At 37.6% G+C, this 19,467-nt stretch overlaps 2 protein-coding genes and 2 pseudogenes across 4 annotated transcripts in view, besides 1 other annotated feature; all 4 read left to right on the forward strand.

The window, feature by feature from the left end:
* Positions 1–1,971: part of a mobile genetic element that runs on past the window's edge.
* Positions 1,972–3,412: 1,441 nt separating this feature from the next.
* Positions 3,413–4,106, forward strand: TVAGG3_0076620 (annotated as a pseudogene). The gene has a single exon. A coding segment is annotated over exon 1 (694 nt).
* An 8,268-nt stretch (positions 4,107–12,374) lies between these two features.
* TVAGG3_0076630 lies at positions 12,375–12,743 on the forward strand (annotated as a pseudogene). Its single transcript has one exon. A coding segment is annotated over exon 1 (369 nt).
* A 5,600-nt stretch (positions 12,744–18,343) lies between these two features.
* Positions 18,344–18,919, forward strand: TVAGG3_0076640 (SLEI family protein family; the record flags this gene model as incomplete). The annotated part of the gene is made up of 1 exon (XM_051221906.1): positions 18,344–18,919. The coding sequence occupies one exon, from the start codon at positions 18,344–18,346 to the stop codon at positions 18,917–18,919; it is 576 nt and encodes a 191-aa protein (XP_051106892.1).
* A 6-nt stretch (positions 18,920–18,925) lies between these two features.
* Positions 18,926–19,467, forward strand: part of TVAGG3_0076650 (SLEI family protein family) — a gene marked incomplete at both ends in the record, with an annotated part of 1,038 nt that continues 496 nt past the window's right edge. Inside the window, one exon of the mRNA XM_001319995.2 lies at positions 18,926–19,467. This exon is cut by the window's right edge and continues 496 nt beyond it. Coding sequence (XP_001320030.2) covers positions 18,926–19,467 — 542 coding nt within the window.

Genomic DNA, 19,467 nt, shown 5'->3' on the forward strand with positions numbered 1-19,467 from the left:
ACATTAAACCCAATGACAGATGAGTTTCTGTTTCAAGACAATAAGAACCATACTGTCTGTATAAATCCAACAAAAGGAACTTTAAACGAGAAACCTATAAATGAACTTCTTTTGAAAGCAGATGTTGACAACAAAGCTGACAAAGAATATGTAGACGATGCAATAGCAAAAGAAGAAGAAAGAGCTAACAATGCTTATGCAACAAAAGAACATACTCATCCTGAACTAGCAGACAAAACATATGTTGACAATAAAATGTCAAGTGAAGTGACAAGAGCTGAAAACGAATATTCTAAAAACTCATATACATTCTATATCTGAATAACAGACTTAAACGTTAGCCTTGAAAAGAAAGCGGATAAGGAATATGTGGCTAGTAAGTTAGAGAAGAAAGCAGAAAGGAATATGTGGATGAAAAAGATAACGAAATGAAGAAAGGGTTGACTGGTACATGAATGGACATCGAAGATTTTAAAACTAAAGCCGATACAGGATGGGTTTCAGGATGTTTAGACTTAAAGCAGATAAAACTTATGTTAACGATGAGTTAGAGAAGAAAGCAAATAAGACTCATACACATACAAGTTTTACAACTTTTACAGCAGACGACATAATATTGAACTTTGACCTTGGTTCAAGTGCACCTTTAGAGAATCCAAGTACAAGCGTAAAGATACACTAAACAATTTAGATAACAGTTGCAGGAACATTGAAAGTCATGCCAGAAACTTTGAAGCATATGAACTACCAGCAATGTTAGATAAGAAAGCAGACAAAACAGAGCTTCAAACATTAAAGACAGAAATACTTCAAACATTATATCCTATAGCTCTATTTATACGTCAATGAACTCTACCAGACCAGAAAGTACTTGGTTTTGGAACTTGGACTCAAATAGTCGACAGGTTTTTGTATTGTGCAAACTCTTCAAAGGAAACAGGTGGAAGTAAAACGATTTCAGGTGAAAATTTACCTGCACACAGTCACTACATAGATTTAAGTACATCTCAAGCAGGTTGGCATAAGCATAGATATTGGATTGGTCAGGAATGACAAAAGGTAAAGGATATGATGTTAAAGACGAGTTAAGTTTGCTATAAATTGTTACTGGAGTGACACTCAGGAGAAGGAAACCATACACATTTCGTTTCAGGATATACGCAAACAACGGGACAAAGTAAAGACTACATGCCACCTTACATGACAGTTTACGCATGGTATAGAATTGCTTAGTCGTCATTTTCAACTTCTTTAGCATATTCGTCAGGAGTTGTCTTATATTTGTTAGGAACTGTCTTTGAAAGTATACCACCTTGAACTTTGACAAGTTGAAACGAGGTCTGACAATAGTAGTTTTATCTTCTGCTTGCAGTGTGTACATTTTGCCATGTTTGCCTAAAACTTCATAATATTCTCTTGTATATTTCTTCTATTTTTACGAACACGAATGTGAGTACCTGTCGAGTTCCCATTGTTGTCATAGTCAATAGTATTTCATATGGGTCGCGTTTAGGTATTTATTTTTTACTTTGTCACCTTTCTGAAGTTTGAAGCCCGGCATTCTTTCTTGTTTGTCTCTTTTGACTAAATTATTAAATATATAGTCTTTCTCTAAGTCAGGGTTGTTTTTCATTTCTTCAGGGGAGTGGTTTCCCAAACCTTTTTGTTTACGGCTATTGTAAATATTTAAAACTTGTCTCATCTTTGCCATGGAGAAGTGTCTATATTTGTCGTCATATGACATTTCATTTGCTTCACCACCTTGTGGTTGGTTTAAGTCTCTTAACATTTTTATACAACCGTCAATGACACAAGAGCAGAATGGTTTTGGTCGACAATGAAATATTGGTTTACATTTTTTGAACGCAGATAGTTTTTTACATCATCTGATTTGAAAGAACTTTCACAGTCAGATGTCAGTTTTGTTGGATGGTATTTGTCAACGAATATTGTCAAAGCAGTTTTCACATCTAAATATTTTTGGACCATAATGGTATGGCTTCACAGTATCTTGTGTTTTGACCGACAAATATTAGCCAGTATGGTGGTCCATCTGTTCTAACTCTCGGAATGTTTTCCAAGATATCCATAAACCAAGCATTTGGTGTTGAACTAAAGATTTTTACCATGAGTGCTTTTTTTGTTGCTTAGAAACATAGGGGTCCTTGTTTGGATTCGTCATTTTTAACCCATAAGAAATGGGTTTATTTGGCGCATTAGCAGGAGTTGCATCCAGATTTTTGCCGCAGTGGGAACAATAGCCAGAGGTGTATTTGGAGTTGGAAGGAAGATTTTGAGTACATTAGGTATACTTAAAGAGAAGCACAACCTATTATACAAACTGTACAGAAAGGTTGGGATGTAGCACGAGATGCAACAAATCTTATTCCAAATCCTGAACAAGAGGAAAAGTTCAAGGATGGATGGACAATGTAGGAAGACAAGCAGGAAACTATTATAACAAAGCAAATGACTACTATAACCAAGCAGGACACTATATGGACCAAGGTGAAAGATTCTTTAACAGAGGATATAACATGCACAACAGTGGGTAAACAATAACCAACGCAACCACCTCAAACTTGGGGAATGTAAATTTTTTTACTGAGATGAAATGAACAATACAGCATTGAGACAAATGGGTTCAAGATGGATTTGTCGGCTTCCAGCAGTTACACCACGTGTTTGTCAAGTTCTTCCTATACCTCAGGAAGTTTTAGACCGACTTAAAAAACAACAACAACCAGTTGAAACAAACCAAACTAAAATTTTTTACTGAGATGAAATGACCGAAGAAGTTGAAACGGTAGATTTGACACCACAAACAAAAAGTTCAGAACCATTGTCAAAACCCGTCAAAGAACTTACAGATGAAGAGAAAATTCAATAATAGAAAGTGCCAGGTCTGGAAATACAAACTCTAACTATAAAGTCACTTTTCATAAAAATGGAACGGCAAGTATCTCAAAAAGAAACAGACTCTCACAAATAAAATATTGAAGTCTGAAGGAGCTTTCGAGACAACAGATGGAAAAGTTTACTTCACTGACCAACAGTTCATTATAGAACATCTTCATTGACTTAGAGTCGAAATATTCTAAACTTTACAACAAACACAAAAAGTTGAAAGGAAAACAAAAACAATGGCATATGATATTTATGAAGATGTTGACGACACAACTGTTCCTGCAAGTGAAGTAAAGTCAGAGGAACCGAAAAGTGACGAAAAACCGATAGAAGAAGAAAAACCAAAAACTGAAGATAAACCAAAACCAAAGTTTAGTTTGGAAACTAAACCAAGTCAACCTTCATTAGCTGGTATGGGTTGGCGTCAAAGACTTATGGCAGCAGGCGGTTATGTAAAGTAAAGAAAAAATATTTTTTTATTTTTATAAAAATGCCCCCATATAGAATGGATAGAAAGTCTGCTAGAATAAAAGCAGAGTTGCAAAGATATGGTTGGAGAGTTTCGAAGAATTTTAAATATAGGAAGGGAAGACCCATAAAAGTCTATGACAAATTGTCTGGTCTTCGCTACGAAATGGATTTGGAAACAGCACGTGCAAATTATCCAAACAGACTAGAGAGGTTAGAAGAAGAACGTCTTATGGACATGCCTTTCGATGTTAGTGAACCTCAAGTTGAAGGACACGACGGCTTTGCCAGATTCTACTGGAAACATGACGAACAATTGCATCCTTTGAGAAGGAAAAAAGGTAGTGCAGAGGATGGTCATGCTCCATGGAAAGAACAAGATATGCATATGAGAAGTACCGTGAAGTTAGAAGTCAAATTACATCTGGTCGAACCTTTACAGTAAACTTTGACGAAGGAAAGAACAAAGAAGGCTTCATGGGTGTACTTGCTGCCATACAAGACGGAAATAAGAAAGGACACAATCTCAGATTGACCATAACAGATTTGGATGGTCACATTTACTATGCATATGGCAATGTCACAACAGCTGCAATGCTTCTTGACGCTTTCAAGACTACAAGAGAGAACAAATGGTTGACTCCGACTCAGACATTTTGAATGCAATTGAAGGAATTGCAAGTGTCAAGTTCGAATGGTACCAACCTAACCCTCAGCAGTCAGACAACATGCTGGATACTTCCCGTTCATAAATAAGTCTGACATTGACTTGACAAGGTATGGAATTTACAATTCAATTGAAACAATTGTCAATGAACCTTGCATTCTTACATGTCTCAGGAACTCTGGTCTTGTTACAGATGAGAAATGAAGTATCTTGAGTCATGTGTGAAGACAAGGTACATTCTCAGAGGTCAATTGGCAAAAATTGCACCGTTGGCAAATGTCAATATCGAACTGAAAAATCTTTCTTAACTTTGACAATCAGATATCCCAAGCATCTAAACATCTTCATGCCAAACTTGTACGACTTTTATTTTCTTAAGTCTTCTGTACTATTCTTGTTCTGAAACTATTGTTGCTCTTGGTTTGTTAAAGCCTACATCCATTCTTTCATGACATACATTCTGGGCAGAGTCGACATAAATGACTAAACTTTCAAATTCTCGACTGCCTTTTTATAGTTCTTGAAATGGGACACATATTTCTGATGCTTTTGGAAGTCATAAAAATCTGAAACATCTATCTGTAACATTTTATAAAAATAAAAAATAACATTTTTTTATTCTTGACTTTGTTGTATCTTGTCTATTTGTTGCCATTTTGGTCCTGTTCTTGGAGCTATTTGTTGTTGAAGTTGTTCTTGTCATACAATAACTATTCAACCAGTTTGCATCTTCCAATTCGAAAACTTGCTGCTCTCATTGACAAATACATAGGAACATAAAAGTTTTACAGAGAACAAAGTTTGCGTCAAACTAAGCAACGTTAATTTATGTTTCAAAGTTTTTGAGTTTACTAAGTGAAAATCTGCATTCGAATGAACAATAGCAAACCAGCAGAGAGAATGTGGTTATACTACGCATAAGTATCTTTTGGTCATAATGTAGTTTTCTGTCGGACATTCGACATACACTTTTGAAACCTAAGTTTTTGAAAACAAATATATAAGATTGGTGTGCTTAATGGCAATTGAATAGACATTCCTTGTATGACACCTTTTCCTGTTATAGAAACTGTGGTAGTAAAAACCAGAACATAGTTTGTATTATAAGCTCATATCTTCTATTAGTAAATCAGTCCGAATCCAAACATAATGAAAACCTGCTCTAGTTGCCAGGCACCATGTTACACCCTACTTAAAGTATTAATAAGTCAACAAAACCTGTTGGGTGTATATCTGGTAAGTATCTTCAAAGGAGCAGTATTTTTACCGATTCACACCAATTAAAATCTTCGTGGTGTCAAAGATCAAAACAGGCTTTAGTCTCATTGTGTTTAAGGTTAGTTTACAATATCGTCCTGAGACTTTTTAAGTCTGTTGTTATAGAATTATATGACTCCATGTTTTTAGTCGTAATAGTAAAACCATTATATTTCTGCCATTTACTTAGCAAATAAATTTTAATGAATATGTTGTGGTCGCAATATTTTTATAACGTCTGGGAACTATATTTAAGTTCAAACGTTTTCACTCCTTTCATAACGTTATATCTTGTCAATTACATTATATGAAACCACCATCAGCAACTTAATGTCGGGTTCTTTTCTTTGATGTTTATATCGTCCGCTCTGTCAAGAGTTTCAATAGTTCTTTCAAAACTTCATGAGTGCAAATGACATATGCAGTTCACTTTTACAGGGTTGTGTTCGACCAAGTTTAACATTATACCTAAAGCTTGACAAATCTTTCGCCTGAGTTGAAGTTTTCTTGCAGTTGTTGTGTAGTCGTCGAATATTGCACAGAACTTAAGATCTCTTCTAAACTTCAGGTATGTGGTTGTTTCTTTACAGGAACTATTGTTATACCATCTTGGTCTTTCGTATGTTATCCCCATTTTCAACATCTCTGTTCTGACATTGACATAACAACTTGATTTTGTTTGAGTTGGTGAAATTTAACTCACATCTGCACCGCCATTAAACCTTTTGAAACACTTACGCTTTCTATTTTCGAAATGACATTTTACTTAGAATAAAAAGATGAACGTATTCGGATATCATTGATTGAAAGCAGAACAAAGGTTTATTATCACAAACAATACAAAAATACATTGACCCAGAATAGTTCTTTAACAAACAATGGAAAATGTTTATAAATAGCAGTCTTTGCTGACCAAAATATTTTCATAAAGCAAAGAAAGTCAGTATAACATGAAATGGTGGAAAGTTCTTGAAGCAGGACAAAAATATACTTCAAAACTGACCGCATATTACTAAAAAAAGTTATATAATACATATTAGTCAAACTGCGTACTGTCAATATTGACGGAGAGAAGTCAGTCAAGAACAACTTACTACCTGTTTGCCAAAATCTGCTCATGGAACTTCGTAAGCCAATCTGAGGAGCCCCAGCAGGTTTTCATCGAACGAATCTTCAAAAGGCATCTTCCGTGAAAAGTGCTATTGGTTTGTAAACTCTTGCTCTCAATTCAATCGGACCGCTCTTCACCCTTGTATTATTGATTTTTGTTAACTTGTACCAACCAGTTGAAAATACCACCCATAAAGTCTCTGAATCAGCAAAATGAATGCAAGGCCAAAAAGTTTGAACGCGTCTCCATTTGTATATTGAGTTTTTGACCTCTGTATGAGTCCATATTCAATATGGCATAATAGAACTTTGCATTTCAGGGTTAATGGGGTGAATGTTTGTTAAAGTTCATAGCATCTACATGTCAAGTTGTATACCTCATATTCCTCAACTGTAGAAATCTTCTCTTGGATAATATGCCATCTATGTGATATATATTTAATACCATGTTGTAAAACAAGATAGTTCATTATATAGTTCGTTCTGAACAAGTCAAACATAGTATCTCGCATGTTTCATTGCAGTTGTTAAAGCAAATCTTTCTTCACTTGCGGCTCCTGGATTTTGGTTTCCCAACTCACCTGCAAAATCTCTTGACAGATATTTGTGTAGTAGGAACATAAGTGAACTGCAATATATTGGCAGCTAAAGCATTTGAAATATCTGGGTCCAACATATAGACTGCAAGTCTGCTTTCCTATTCTCTTGCATTCAAATTTTTCGACATTGAACTATAACTGGTCCCAAGCATCTCCAGCAGCATTTAAATTAATAGTTACTTCATTTGAGTTTGAGAACCAAAGTCAAGTCAACTTTGTTTTTGCAAAATCACAGAACTTGGCTCCACCATTCTAGCTACATAATGCTGAATGGTCTTTTGTTGTGCAATGACTAAGTTATTTTTTGCTTGATAAGTTTCGATAAGAATTTTTCCTGCCCAGTTTGCAAGTATCTTAAAAACCTGAAAGATGAGGAAAGATGAAAAGGAACTCTAGTTCAGTCTTACTTTGGTATGCTGCTGCAGTTTGTCAAAAGTCAACATAAAACTCCTGGAACGTTAGGTCAAGTCTTCTTATTTTCCCAATAGTGGGCATTTACTGGTCTTTGTTCTCAGCTTGTGTTGTACTGAGTTCTCAAAGCGAACATTCATAGTTGGCCCATTGTCATGTTTGAACTAATCAGAGTTTAGATATATACTTAATATCCCATTGAAAACTTTCGAGCATATGTATCCGACATAAAAAATTCCATTGCAACTCTTTCTTGCAACAAACTTGGCAGAAAGTTTATTTCAATGTCTTGTTCCACGTATAAGAAAAGATTTGTCAAATAAAATAATATGAAACCTGTCGCAAAGCAATATTACTGTGTTGAAAAACCTTCTCCAAACTCACTACGTTTCCATAAGAAACACAGTTGTATATTCGTAAGTTCCAGAAAACTATTCTGACCTTCTTAATCATTGTCGCATCGTATAACCCATTCGAAACATTTCCGTTAGGGCTCCAAAATGTTGGCGTTATATTCTGAGCGGCGTACATTTATATGGGTAAAAATATAAATAGTGGATTTATATATTCATAATAGAACCCACTCGGACCAAGCTTACTTCTTTCCTGACTGAGTTTTTAACTGAATTTTAACTCTTCTTTTTCCTTCATTCCACTACTTTCACTAGATGAATTACTTCTTCACTACTTCACTTGTTCTACTCTTCTCTTCTCTTCTTCTTTTGTGTCACTTTGGTAAACTGCCCCTGCTTCAAAGTTGTTGCATCTTGCCTCATGTTCTCCACCTAGTACTGTTGAAATTTCCCATGTCCTTTTTGCCTTTGGCTCTTGATCGCCCATCTTCAGTAACCTATATCCTAGAAGATTTTGTCATAGTTTGTATTTGATCTTCGCTATGTGCATACTCTTCCTAGTTTCCGTTCAGTCTTCAAACAAGCTGGTCCATATGGAATAAGCTCTGTTTCCAAATATATGTTTTTACATTCTTTTTCTTTCCAGTTACCATAATATCTTTTTGAATGGGAAGCTCTTTACCAATGTTCAGTCTCGCTGTCATTTATTTCTGTAGTTGGTTTTATTGTCAAAACATGTTTTCAATACTAAATTCATTTGTACTGTCATTGAGTTTCTAAATATTTCATCCCTCTCAGTCATTCGCACAAGTAATTTTTATGAATTTGCAAACTTTCGATTGCAAGTCAGTACAATAGGTTCCTTCCTTCTCTCTCCTAAACTTTCTTTCTAAACTCTCACCAATTATATACATCTCTATGGTTCGTGTGTAGTCTTGAGATAAATGGTCTAAACGTCAGTGTTATTGCCCTTCACTTTTCATTCATACTGGCGCAAAAAGATCTGCATGTTCATATCTTCAATGGCTTAAACCGCGCTGAAAAATACCAGCTATATCTGGTTCACCATTCACTCCATTGCGTCTACAACTTCTTGGAATTGAGTTGTAATTTATGAACCACCTTCCGGATTAGCTTTTATCACCCATCTCATTATTCATAGTCTGAAAAACAAAAGTGTAGTCTGTTTCCATATTGGTATTGCTGAATAACTTTAAAACAATGTTTTCAATTCTATATTTTTGTTTGAAAATTTAACCTTTTATTTTCACCGGTTCAGCCAAAGATTGAACGTGTATATGTCGTAAGTACAAAAGATTATGTATTTGCGTAAAATTTTCTTTCAGTATTCCATTCTATGCTGATATTTCATCTCATTTGTGGAGTTCCTTTTTATGTCGGCAAACATTTTTGATATTCTTCTACTATTCAGACCGAATTTTTCTAGACTCTTGAAAGATTCCATATTCACCTCATATCTTGTTGAGGGTTCAATAATTTTTCGCTGTTCCAAATCTTTCATTATTCTGTGAAGTTAGTTTCTCAAAGGTAGGATTTGTTCGTTCCTTCAGGCTCTTCTAGCTTGTTGTTGCTGAACATTTCTTCATGTCTGGTTGTATCTGAAACTTCTTCCTGTGGAGTTTCTTGTAACCTCATCTGCTGCATTTCATATAATTCGAGACCGTTTTTAACAATTCACTATCTAAGTCATCCGGACTCATAAAACCTTCTTCTTTCATTTCCTCTCTATTTTTACGCGTTTCATGAAGAAGGTTGATTATCATTTAGCTCTGACACCAAATATCTCTGCAGTAAATTCATTCATGTCATTTGATGATATGCTATAAAATCAATATCCCTATAGCGAGCTTTATTTCAGGTATTTTGAAATTATATCCCATTGTGCTGAACCATAAAGCTTAAAATAGGTGGGTCAGTATTCCTTCCTGAACTTCTTAATAGTTCTTTATATCTGGTCACTAAAGTTCAAAGTATCTGGTAACCATAATCTTCCTAAGCATTTTGTAAAGAATTCTTGTTTCCTTTCTCGACTTCTTTTATTCCTTTGCCTCGTTGTGTTTGTGCTGCGTCTGATGTTTGTTGTGCAGGTTTTAACTGTTGTTGCTGTGTGTGTTGTGTTATGGTGCTGATTTTGAAACTTTGTGTTCTGTGCAGGTTTGAACTGTTGTTCTGTGCTGGCATTTTTGAAACTTGGTTTGGTTGTTGTTGTGGTGCTGATTTGAACTGTTGTTGTGTGTGGTTTTGGTGCATGCCGTGTCTGTCCATGTGACATGTAAATGTTTTAGGATCCTGGTGCAGTGCTTCTCTTGGAGGTTGTGGAATAATATAAAGTTCCACAAGCTGGCACATATGTTCCATCTGCAGCATTATGTCCTACCTGATTTCGTTTTAAGAAAAGGCATTACTAGGTCTGTTTTGTCTGTTAAACTCGTTTTTCTTGACTTTCCACAACCAGTTGCTCTAACGGGGCGTCATAGCACTTTGAACTGCTGTCTCGTTGCCCGCATCTTGTATTTCGTCATATTTTGTCACTTCTCGTAACCTTGTCGAAAACCTTCAGACTTCAGTTTTTTCCAGATGAGAAAGTCGCCACTAGTTTCACCTTACTATGAAAGAGCTTCGATAGCATTCTTTAAGGTCAGCATTCATTAAAGCTTCATTTAACTTCTTCATCCGCTTGTATTTTTCTTATGACCCTATAATTGGCTGCTTTAGCGTGCTTGGCGGATTAACCATCATTATTAGCTTTATATATTCTCGCTTTCATGCCTTTGCATGGCTGCTTCGTTATTTTACTTCTGTGCTAAGTTTCATACTGTACGTTTGTTTTGCAACGTAAAAGTTTTCTTCCTTTACATTTGCTCAACTTCTTTTTTATACGTCATCGCTACCATATATTCTTCATTGCTTTTTTTTTATCTCTTCATCTTTCAACTTTTATTGATAGTATGGTTTTTCAAATTATAACATCTTGTTCCATTTTTGCTACTTCTGCTTTTTCTGACAACTTTTTTCGCATTTCCTCTGTACTTAGTTCTTTCAGTTGTTCTTCTTTTTCTTTTTCTCTACGTTTAACTCATTGAGTTTCTTTGTGTGTTCTGTCATATTCTAGTTTCTTTCGTTTCACTTATTTGTTCTGTATGTCTATGTTTACTTTTGACATCTGTATTTGATTTTGAGTGAACTCAAATTCATTTGACTTGGTTATAAGCTGTTCCATTCTGCAGCTCACCATAGCCGCCATTTTCGCTAAAAGTGCCGCTCTTAAAACCTCCACCCTGTGCACCAATAACTCGGTTTAAACGCATTGGGTTGCTTGACATTTTTGCAACATAGTGGGGTCATTCATCATTTGTTGTTGCAACTGTTGTTGTGGTGTCAGTTTTACTATTGGATGTTTCAATGCTCCCTTCCTCTTACTATATTCTACGTAGCTTACGTGGCATTTTAAGTGAAGTAAAAAACGGTTTTGACAGATGTTTATATGACACTTTTGTTCAGCACAAAAAACTACTCGTCAAGTGTTGTCAGTTTTGTATAAATAACCGTCCTATCTCATTCTATAAGGGGGAAAAGGCTTCTCAAAGTTTACTTCCTTGAACGCCTGTAACTTTTCCTGTAGCGACGATAGACCCTTACTTGTCCGGACAAAGTTATACTATTTTGAGTGCTCTACACAAAAATTTTTATGGCTAGAGGGCGCAACGCGCCTGGAAGCCCCTCCAAAAAACTTCATTTTATACTAAACATCTTCAGGGCTAGAGGCACGAAGGCCTGGAAGCCCCACTACCTTTTTTTCAAGAGAATCTAAAATGTTGTTTATATGGTTATTTATATATTATTAATCATTTTCTTAAATAAAAATCATAAGTTCTCAATTTTCTTCATAACGATTCTTATAATTTTAATGTTTACTATGAGTGCTAAATATTATTAATTACTAAATGATTTTAAAAAAAAAAAAAACATGTTTTTACTTTTTACGTTAACATACGTTAATATCCACTTCGGCTATGGATAGAGGCCAACAGCGCCTTATTAATGAGAAAAAACATTAGCCTCTTATCAATGAGATGGAAGTATTCCTGAATTACAATTGTGAATTCAGATACACTTCCATCTCAAAAAATGCAATCAAATTTGTATTGAATGCATTTTTTGAATACATGCTTGCAGTTGGGTTTTAGTGCATTTATATTATATTGGTACTAAGGCTTTTGGAAAATTTACAAAATAAATTTTAATATTTTGTAAATGTTATCGTTCTTACGCTTTTGAAGGAGGATGGTATTTTTGGAGCATTTATATTACATTGGTACTAAGCTTTTGGAAAATTTACAAAATAAATTTATATTTTTTGTAAATATTATCATTCTTACGCTTTTGGAAGAGGGATGTATTTTAGTGCATTTATATTATATTGGTACTAAGGCTTTTGGAAAATTTACAAAATAAATTTAATATTTTGTAAATGTTATCGGTTCTTACGCTTCCTCTCTTCATCAAGATGCTTCCTCACTCCATCATGCATCGATCATGCAGCTTCCTCTCTTCTTCAAAGTACTTCCTCTCTTGATCAAGATGCTTCCTCTCTTCAACAAAGTGCTTCCTCTCTTCTTCAAAGTACTTCCTCACTACATCATGCAGCTTCCTCTCTTCTTCAAAGTACTTCCTCTCTTGATCAAGATGCTTCCTCTCTTCAACAAAGTGCTTCCTCTCTTCTTCAAAGTACTTCCTCTCTTGATCAAGGTGCTTCCTCTCTTCATCATGCAGCTTCCTCTCTTCTTCAAAGTGCTTCCTCTCTTCAACAAAGTGCTTCCTCTCTTCAACAAAGTGCTTCCTCTCTTCTTCAAAGTACTTCCTTCTTGATCAAGTGCTTCCTCTCTTCATCAAGATGCTTCCTCTCTTCTTCAAATACTTCCTCACTACATCATGCAGCTTCCTCTCTAAATCAAAGTACTTCCTCTCTTGATCAAGGTGCTCCTCTCTTCATATGCAGCTTCCTCTCTTCTTCAAAGTACTTCCTCTCTTGATCAAGATGCTTCCTCTCTAAATCAAAGTACTTCCTCTCTTGATCAAGTGCTTCCTCTCTTCATCATGCAGCTCCTCTCTTCTTCAAAGTACTTCCTCTCTTGATCAAGATGCTTCCACTCTTCAACAAAGTACTTCCTCACTACATCATGCAGCTTCCTCTCTAAATCAAAGTACTTCCTCTCTTGATCAAGGTGCTTCCTCTCTTCATCAAGATGCTTCCTCTCTTCTTCAAAGTACTTCCTCTCTTGATCAAGATGCTTCCTCTCTTCAACAAAGTGCTTCCTCTCTTCTTCAAAGTACTTCCTCTCTTATACAAGGTGCTTCCTCTCTTTCATCATGTCAGCTTCCTCTCTTCTTCAAAGTACTTCCTCTCTTCACAAAGTGCTTCCTCTCTTCAACAAAGTGCTTCTCTCTTCTTCAAAGACTTCCTCTCTTGATCAAGTGCTCCTCTCTTCATATGCAGCTTCCTCTCTTTCTTCAAAGTGCTTCCTCTCTTCCTAAAGTACTTCCTCACTACATCATGCAGCTTCCTCTCTAAATCAAAGTACTTCCTCTCTTGATCAAGTGCTTTCTCTCTTCATCAAGATGCTTCCTTCTTCTTCAAATACTCTCTTCTTGATCAAGATGCTTCCTCTCTTCAACAAAGTGCTTCCTCTCTTCTTCAAAGTACTTCCTCTCTTGATCAAGGTGCTTCCTCTCTTCATCATGCAGCTCCTCTCTTCTTCAAAGTACTTCCTCTCTTCAACAAAGTGCTTCCTCTCTTCAACAAAGTGCTTCCTCTCTCTTCAAAGTACTTCCTCTCTTGATCAAGGTGCTTCCTCTCTTCATCAAGATGCTTCCTCTCTTCTTCAAAGTACTTCCTCACTACATCATGCAGCTTCCTCTCTAAATCAAAGTACTTCCTCTCTTGATCAAGGTGCTTCCTCTCTTCATCATGCAGCTTCCTCTCTTCTTCAAAGTACTTCCTCTCTTGATCAAGATGCTTCCTCTTAAATCAAATACTTCCTCTCTTGATCAAGTGCTTCCTCTCTTCATCATGCAGCTTCCTCTCTTCTTCAAAGTACTTCCTCTCTTGATCAAGATGCTTCCACTCTTCAACAAAGTACTTCCTCACTACATCATGCAGCTTCCTCTCTAAATCAAAGTACTTCCTCTCTTGATCAAGTGCTTCCTCCTTCATCAAGATGCTTCCTCTCTCTTCAAAGTACTTCCTCTCTTGATCAAGATGCTTCCTCTCTCAACAAAGGCTTCCTCTCTTCTTCAAGTACTTCTCTCTTGATCAAGGTGCTTCCTCTCTTCATCATGCAGCTTCCTCTCTTCTTCAAAGTACTTCCTCTCTTCAACAAAGTGCTTCCTCTCTTCAACAAAGTGCTTCCTCTCTTCTTCAAAGTACTTCCTCTCTTGATCAAGGTGCTTCCTCTCTTCATCAAGATGCTTCCTCTCTTCTTCAAAGTACTTCCTCACTACATCATGCAGCTTCCTCTCTAAATCAAAGTACTTCCTCTCTTGATCAAGGTGCTTCCTCTCTTCATCATGCAGCTTCCTCTCTTCTTCAAAGTACTTCCTCTCTTGATCAAGATGCTTCCTCTCTAAATCAAAGTACTTCCTCTCTTGATCAAGGTGCTTCCTCTCTTCATCATGCAGCTTCCTCTCTTCTTCAAAGTACTTCCTCTCTTGATCAAGATGCTTCCACTCTTCAACAAAGTACTTCCTCACTACATCATGCAGCTTCCTCTCTAAATCAAAGTACTTCCTCTCTATTCAAAGTGCTTCCTCTCTTCATCAAATGCTTCCCTCTTCTTCAAAGTACTTCCTCTCTTGATCAAGATGCTTCCTCTCTTCAACAAAGTGCTTCCTCTCTTCTTCAAAGTACTTCCTCTCTTGATCAAGGTGCTTCCTCTCTTCATCATGCAGCTTCCTCTCTTCTTCAAGGTGCTTCCTCTCTTCAACAAAGTGCTTCCTCTCTTCAACAAAGTGCTTCCTCTCTTCTTCAAAGTACTTCCTCTCTTGATCAAGGTGCTTCCTCTCTTCATCATGCAGCTTCCTCTCTTCTTCAAAGTGCTTCCTCTCTTCAACAAAGTGCTTCCTCTCTTCATCATGCACCTTCCTCTCTTCTTCAAAGTACTTCCTCTCTTGATCAAGATGCTTCCTCTCTTCAACAAAGTGCTTCCTCTCTTCTTCAAAGTACTTCCTCTCTTGATCAAGGTGCTTCCTCTCTTCTTCAAAGTGCTTCCTCTCTTCAACAAAGTGCTTCCTCTCTTCATCATGCAGCTCCTCTCTTCTTCAAAGTGCTTCCTCTCTTCTTCAAAGTACTTCCTCTTTGATCAAGATGCTTCCTCTCTTCAACAAAGTGCTTCCTCTCTTCAACAAAGTGCTTCCTCTCTTCTTCAAAGTACTTCTCTCTTGATCAAGGGTTTCCTCTCTTCATCAAGATGCTTCCTCTCTTTCTTCAAAGTACTTCCTCTCTTGATCAAATGCTTCCTCTCTAAATCAAGATGCTTCCTCTCTTGATCAAGGTGCTTCCTCTCTTCATCATGCAGCTTCCTCTCTTCTTCAAAGTACTTCCTCTCTTGATCAAGATGCTTCCTCTCTAAATCAAGATGCTTCCTCTCTTCTTCAAAGTACTTCCTCTCTTGATCAAGGTGCTTCCTCTCTTCTTCAAAGTGCTTCCTCTCTTCAACAAAGTGCTTCCTCTCTTCATCATGCAGCTTCCTCTCTTCTTCAAAGTACTTCCTCTCTTGATCAAGATGCTTCCTCTCTAAATCAAAGTACTTCCTCTCTTGATCAAGGTGCTTCCTCTCTTCATCATGCAGCTTCCTCTCTTCTTCAAAGTACTTCCTCTCTTGATCAAGATGCTTCCTCTCTTCAACAAAGTACTTCCTCACTACATCTGCAGCTTCCTCTCTAAATCAAAGTACTTCCTCTCTTGATCAAGGTGTCCTCTCTTCATCAAGATGCTTCCTCTCTTCTTCAAAGTACTTCCTCTCTTGATCAAGATGCTTCCTCTCTTCAACAAAGTGCTTCCTCTCTTTCAAAGTACTTCCTCTCTTGATCAAGGTGCTTCCTCTCTCATCATGCAGCTTCCTCTCTTCTTCAAAGTGCTTCCTCTCTTCAACAAAGTGCCTCTCTCTCATCATGCACCTTCCTCTCTTCTTCAAAGTACTTCCTCTCTTGATCAAGATGCTTCCCTCTTCAAAAAGTGCTTCCTCTCTTCTTCAAAGTACTTCCTCTCTTCATCATGCAGCTTCCTCTCTTCTTCAAAGTGCTTCCTCTCTTCAACAAAGTGCTTCCTCTCTTCAACAAAGTGCTTCCTCTCTTCTTCAAAGTGCTTCCTCTCTTCTTCAAAGTACTTCCTCTCTTGATCAAGATGCTTCCTCTCTTCAACAAAGTGCTTCCTCTCTTCAACAAAGTGCTTCCTCTCTTCTTCAAAGTACTTCCTCTCTTGATCAAGGTGCTTCCTCTCTTCATCAAGATGCTTCCTCTCTTCTTCAAAGTACTTCCTCTCTTGATCAAGATGCTTCCTCTCTAAATCAAGATGCTTCCTCTCTTGATCAAGGTGCTTCCTCTCTTCTTCAAAGTACTTCCTCACTACATCATGCAGCTTCCTCTCTAAATCAAAGTACTTCCTCTCTTGATCAAGGTGCTTCCTCTCTTCATCATGCAGCTTCCTCTCTTCTTCAAAGTACTTCCTCTCTTGATCAAGATGCTTCCTCTCTAAATCAAGATGCTTCCTCTCTTCTTCAAAGTACTTCCTCTCTTGATCAAGGTGCTTCCTCTCTTCATCAAGATGCTTCCTCTCTTCTTCAAAGTGCTTCCTCTCTTCTTCAAAGTACTTCCTCACTACATCATGCAGCTTCCTCTCTAAATCAAGATGCTTCCTCTCTTCTTCAAAGTACTTCCTCTCTTGATCAAGATGCTTCCTCTCTTCATCATGCAGCTTCCTCTCTTCTTCAAAGTGCTTCCTCTCTTCTTCAAAGTACTTCCTCACTACATCATGCAGCTTCCTCTCTAAATCAAAGTACTTCCTCTCTTGATCAAGGTGCTTCCTCTCTTCATCATGCAGCTTCCTCTCTTCTTCAAAGTACTTCCTCTCTTGATCAAGATGCTTCCTCTCTAAATCAAGATGCTTCCTCTCTTCTTCAAAGTACTTCCTCTCTTGATCAAGGTGCTTCCTCTCTCTTCAATGCTTCCCTCTTCAACAAAGTGCTTCCTCTCTTCATCATGCAGCTTCCTCTCTTCTTCAAATACTTCCTCTCTTATCAAGATGCTTCCTCTCTAAATCAAAGTACTTCCTCTCTTGATCAAGGTGCTTCCTCTCTTCATCATGCAGCTTCCTCTCTTCTTCAAAGTACTTCCTCTCTTGATCAAGATGCTTCCTCTCTTCAACAAAGTACTTCCTCACTACATCATGCAGCTTCCTCTCTAAATCAAAGTACTTCCTCTCTTGATCAAGGTGCTTCCTCTCTTCATCAAGATGCTTCCTCTCTTCTTCAAAGTACTTCCTCTCTTGATCAAGATGCTTCCCTCTCTCAACAAAGTGCTTCCTCTCTTCTTCAAAATACTTCCTCTTCTGATCAAGGTCTTCCTCTCTTCATCATGCAGCTTCCTCTCTTCTTCAAAGTGCTTCCTCTCTTCAACAAAGTTTCCTCTCTTCAACAAAGTGCTTCCTCTCTTCTTCAAATACTTCCTCTCTTGATCAAGTGCTTTCCTCTCTCATCATGCAGCTTCCTCTCTTCTTCAAAGTGCTTCCTCTCTTCAACAAAGTGCTTCCTCTCTTCATCATGCACCTTCCTCTCTTCTTCAAAGTACTTCCTCTCTTGATCAAGATGCTTCCTCTCTTCAACAAAGTGCTTCCTCTCTTCTTCAAAGTACTTCCTCTCTTCATCATGCAGCTTCCTCTCTTCTTCAAAGTGCTTCCTCTCTTCAACAAAGTGCTTCCTCTCTTCAACAAAGTGCTTCCTCTCTTCTTCAAAGTGCTTCCTCTCTTCTTCAAAGTACTTCCTCTCTTGATCAAGATGCTTCCTCTCTTCAACAAAGTGCTTCCTCTCTTCAACAAAGTGCTTCCTCTCTTCTTCAAAGTACTTCCTCTCTTGATCAAGGTGCTTCCCTCTTTCATCAAGATGCTTCCTCTCTTCTTCAAAGTACTTCCTCTCTTGATCAAGATGCTTCCTCTCTAAATCAAGATGCTTCCTCTCTTGATCAAGGTGCTTCCTCTCTTCTTCAAAGTACTTCCTCACTACATCATGCAGCTTCCTCTCTAAATCAAAGTACTTCTCTCTTGATCAAAGTGCTTCCTCTCTTCATCATGCAGCTTCCTCTCTTCTTCAAAGTACTTCCTCTCTTGATCAAGATGCTTCCTCTCTAAATCAAGATGCTTCCTCTCTTCTTCAAAGTACTTCCTCTCTTGATCAAGTGCTTCCTCTCTTCATCAAGATGTTCCTCTCTTCTTCAAAGTGCTTCCTCTCTTCTTCAAAGTACTTCCTCACTACATCATGCAGCTTCCTCTCTAAATCAAGATGCTTCCTCTCTTCTTCAAAGTACTTCCTCTCTTGATCAAGATGCTCCTCTCTTCATCATGCAGCTTCCTCTCTTCTTCAAAGTGCTTCCTCTCTTCTTCAAATACTTCCTCACTACATCATGCAGCTTCCTCTCTAAATCAAAGTACTTCCTCTCTTGATCAAGATGCTTCCTCTCTAAATCAAGATGCTTCCTCTCTTCTTCAAAGTACTTCCTCTCTTGATCAAGGTGCTTTCCTCTTCAACAAAAGTGCTTCCTCTCTTCAACAAAGTGCTTCCTCTCTTCTTCAAAGTACTTCCTCTCTTGATCAAGGTGCTTCCTCTCTTCATCAAATGCTTCCTCTCTTCTTCAAAGTACTTCCTCTCTTGATCAAGATGCTTCCTCTCTTCATCATGCAGCTTCCTCTCTTCTCAAAGGGCTTCCTCTCTTCTTCAAAGACTTCCTCACTACATCATGCAGCTTCCTCTCTAAATCAAAGTACTTCCTCTCTTGATCAAGGTGCTTCCTCTCTTATCATGCAGCTTCCTCTCTTCTTCAAAGTACTTCCTCTCTTGATCAAGATGCTTCCTCTCTAAATCAAGATGCTTCCTCTCTTCTTCAAAGTACTTCCTCTCTTGATCAAGCTCTTCCTCTCTTCTTCAAAGTGCTTCTCTCTTCAACAAGTGCTTCCTCTCTTGATCAAGATGCTTCCTCTCTTCAACAAAGTGCTTCCTCTCTTCTTCAAAGTACTTCCTCTCTTGATCAAGGTGCTTCCTCTCTTCATCATGCAGCTTCCTCTCTTCTTCAAAGTGCTTCCTCTCTCAACAAAGTCTTCCTCTCTTCATCATGCAGCTTCCTCTCTTCTTCAAAGTATTCCTCTCTTGATCAAGATGCTTCCCTCTCTTCAACAAAGCTTCTCTCTTCTTCAAAGTACTTCCTCTCCTGATCAAGGTGCTTTCCTCTCTTCTTCAAAGTGCTTCTCTCTTCAACAAAGTGCTCCTCTCTCATCATTGCAGCTTCCTCTCTTCTTCAAAGTACTTCCTCTCGTATCAAGGTGCTTTCTCTTTCATCAAGAATGCTTCCTCTCTTCTTCAAAGTACTTCCTCACTACATCAAGCAGCTTCCTCTCTAATCAAAGTACTTC

The sequence above is a fragment of the Trichomonas vaginalis genome, chromosome IV, assembly GCF_026262505.1.
Source record: "Trichomonas vaginalis G3 chromosome IV, whole genome shotgun sequence".
Classification (NCBI taxonomy): Eukaryota; Parabasalia; order Trichomonadida; family Trichomonadidae; genus Trichomonas; species Trichomonas vaginalis.